Below are 1973 nucleotides of genomic sequence, written 5' to 3'. Positions count from 1 at the left end.
ATGTGACGTTGTGCGGGACATAAAAAAGAATGAGAACGTGTCGCTCACCACTTTTCTGTCCAGTGACACTTACCAAGAGAGTCACCTGCCTCACTATAAATCAACCTTTAGCCTTCACACCTGCGTTGGAAGGAGATGGTAGACAGTCACAAATATTTTAAAAAACATTATTATTCCTAGAATATTTTTTAAATTTATTTCCAAAGCAATTACTGTTGCTGTGGGAATAAAAACATCTCTCAAAAACGTATCCATGACAAGAATCATGTTCATCTGCACTGCCAATGCTAGAGACAAGTTAGCTGACTGGCCAGTGCAGAAAACAAAGTGCAGACAGCTGGTGGGCAGGTGAGCCACGGTTGAGTCTGGAAAAACAGGAGAGGTAAAATCAATAAAATCAATAAAATCAATAAAATCATGACAGGTGACAGTTCAATAAAGCCAGAATTTCATCTTTAAATGCACTTTTTTGCTGAGAATACTTCATTAAATATCTGCCCAGCAATGGAAAGAAAGCCACAGCGGAGATGACAACATACTCCTTTTTAAAAGATTGCAAAAATCTACGTTTGTACTGGATATTTTTGAATTCCAAAGTCAAGTAATTTCACACAAGTTTGGAATATGATGAGTTTTCAGTGGTTTAAGTGTTTCTTGCTCATTTGATGCCCTGGGCAGGCCTCCGCCCCCGACCCCATAGTACAAATACCAATGTTTTTATTTTATTTAACTTTTTTTAATTCTAAAAAGTAATTAATAATTTAAGTAATTAAAAGTATTTTATTTTATTTTATTTTATTTTATTTATTTTTATTTTATTTTATTTTATTTTATTTTATTTTATTTTATTTTATTTTATTTTATTTTATTTCATTTTATTTTATTTTATTTTATTGTTGATTATTTGTGCCAAGGAAACTGTGAAATATATAGACTTAGATGACTCACTTGAATTTTTTTTTCTGGGAGTAACTTCAGCGCGTCCCTCTAGATGGAGCCCTGCGCCCATATGGCTCATGGTGAGCTGCACCACTGGCTTTGCTGTTTTGTCTCCGTCTGCGCCTACGATGTAGATAGGGCAACCTGTAAATGAAAGGGACAATTAATAATTAAATTCAGCAATATTTGTTTTAAACAAATGGCTGAATTCTGAAATAATGAAATCACAGTGATGCTCACCTAATCCGTAGATAGACATAGAAGATGGCGACAATCATCATGGAAAAAAGCAGTATTATTCCAAAGTTAGATCTGGATGCACCTGTGACAGTAAAGATGTTTTTGAGTCATTATGTTCAAAAAATGACACAAATGCACAGTCAGCGTGTCCTTGACCTTTGACTATGAAAATGTAATCAGCTCATCCTGGAATCCGGTCAAACTTTTGTACCAAATTTGAAGAAATTCCCTCAAGGTGTTTGTGAGGTATCTTGTTCACAAGAATGAGATGAATGCAAGGTCACTGTGACCTTGACCTTTAAGCACCAAAATCTGATCAGCTCATGTTTGAGTCCACTTGAATTCTTGTGCCAAATTTAAAGAAATTCCCTCAAGGCGCTCCTGAAATATTGCGTTGACAAGTATGAGACCGTTGACCTTTAACCAACAAAATTTGAAATTTGAAAGGTCCCTCAAGGTTTAATATTGTGTTCACAAGAATGAGACACACAAGGTCACAGGGACTTTGACTGTTGACCTATGACCACCAAGATCTAATCACCTCATGAGTGAGTTTAAGGGAATGTTTGTCTTAAATTTGAATAAATGTCATTGAGGTGTTTTTGAGATATTGCGTTCATGAGAATGTGCCAAGCAGACAACCAAAAATCCATAATGCCTCCAGCCTCGGCTATCAACGGAGCAGAGGCACATAAAGTACACAGTGTCAATGGCAACACACGCAGAGAGAAGACCGCAGTTTAAGTTAAACTGAATTATTTTAAGGTCAATTTGAGAGATCCAAATGTATGTAC

The 1973-nt window shown here is 35.8% G+C and overlaps 1 protein-coding gene across 1 annotated transcript in view; it reads right to left on the bottom strand.

The window, feature by feature from the left end:
* Positions 1-1973, bottom strand: part of LOC121942424 (carcinoembryonic antigen-related cell adhesion molecule 5-like) — a 13112-nt gene continuing 11139 nt past the window's right edge. Inside the window, exons 10-12 of the mRNA XM_042485626.1 lie at positions 1180-1261; positions 949-1083; positions 1-365 (exon numbers count right to left, since the gene is read on the bottom strand). Of these exons, the coding sequence (XP_042341560.1) occupies positions 975-1083; positions 1180-1261 (191 nt within the window). The 3' untranslated portion in view covers positions 1-365; positions 949-974. The remainder of the gene's footprint in view (positions 366-948; positions 1084-1179; positions 1262-1973) is intronic.

Source organism: Plectropomus leopardus, chromosome 4 (assembly GCF_008729295.1).
Source record: "Plectropomus leopardus isolate mb chromosome 4, YSFRI_Pleo_2.0, whole genome shotgun sequence".
NCBI lineage: Eukaryota > Metazoa > Chordata > Actinopteri > Perciformes > Serranidae > Plectropomus > Plectropomus leopardus.
The sequence above is the reverse complement of the archived record's forward strand: the minus strand, read 5'-3'. Positions and strand labels throughout refer to the sequence as shown.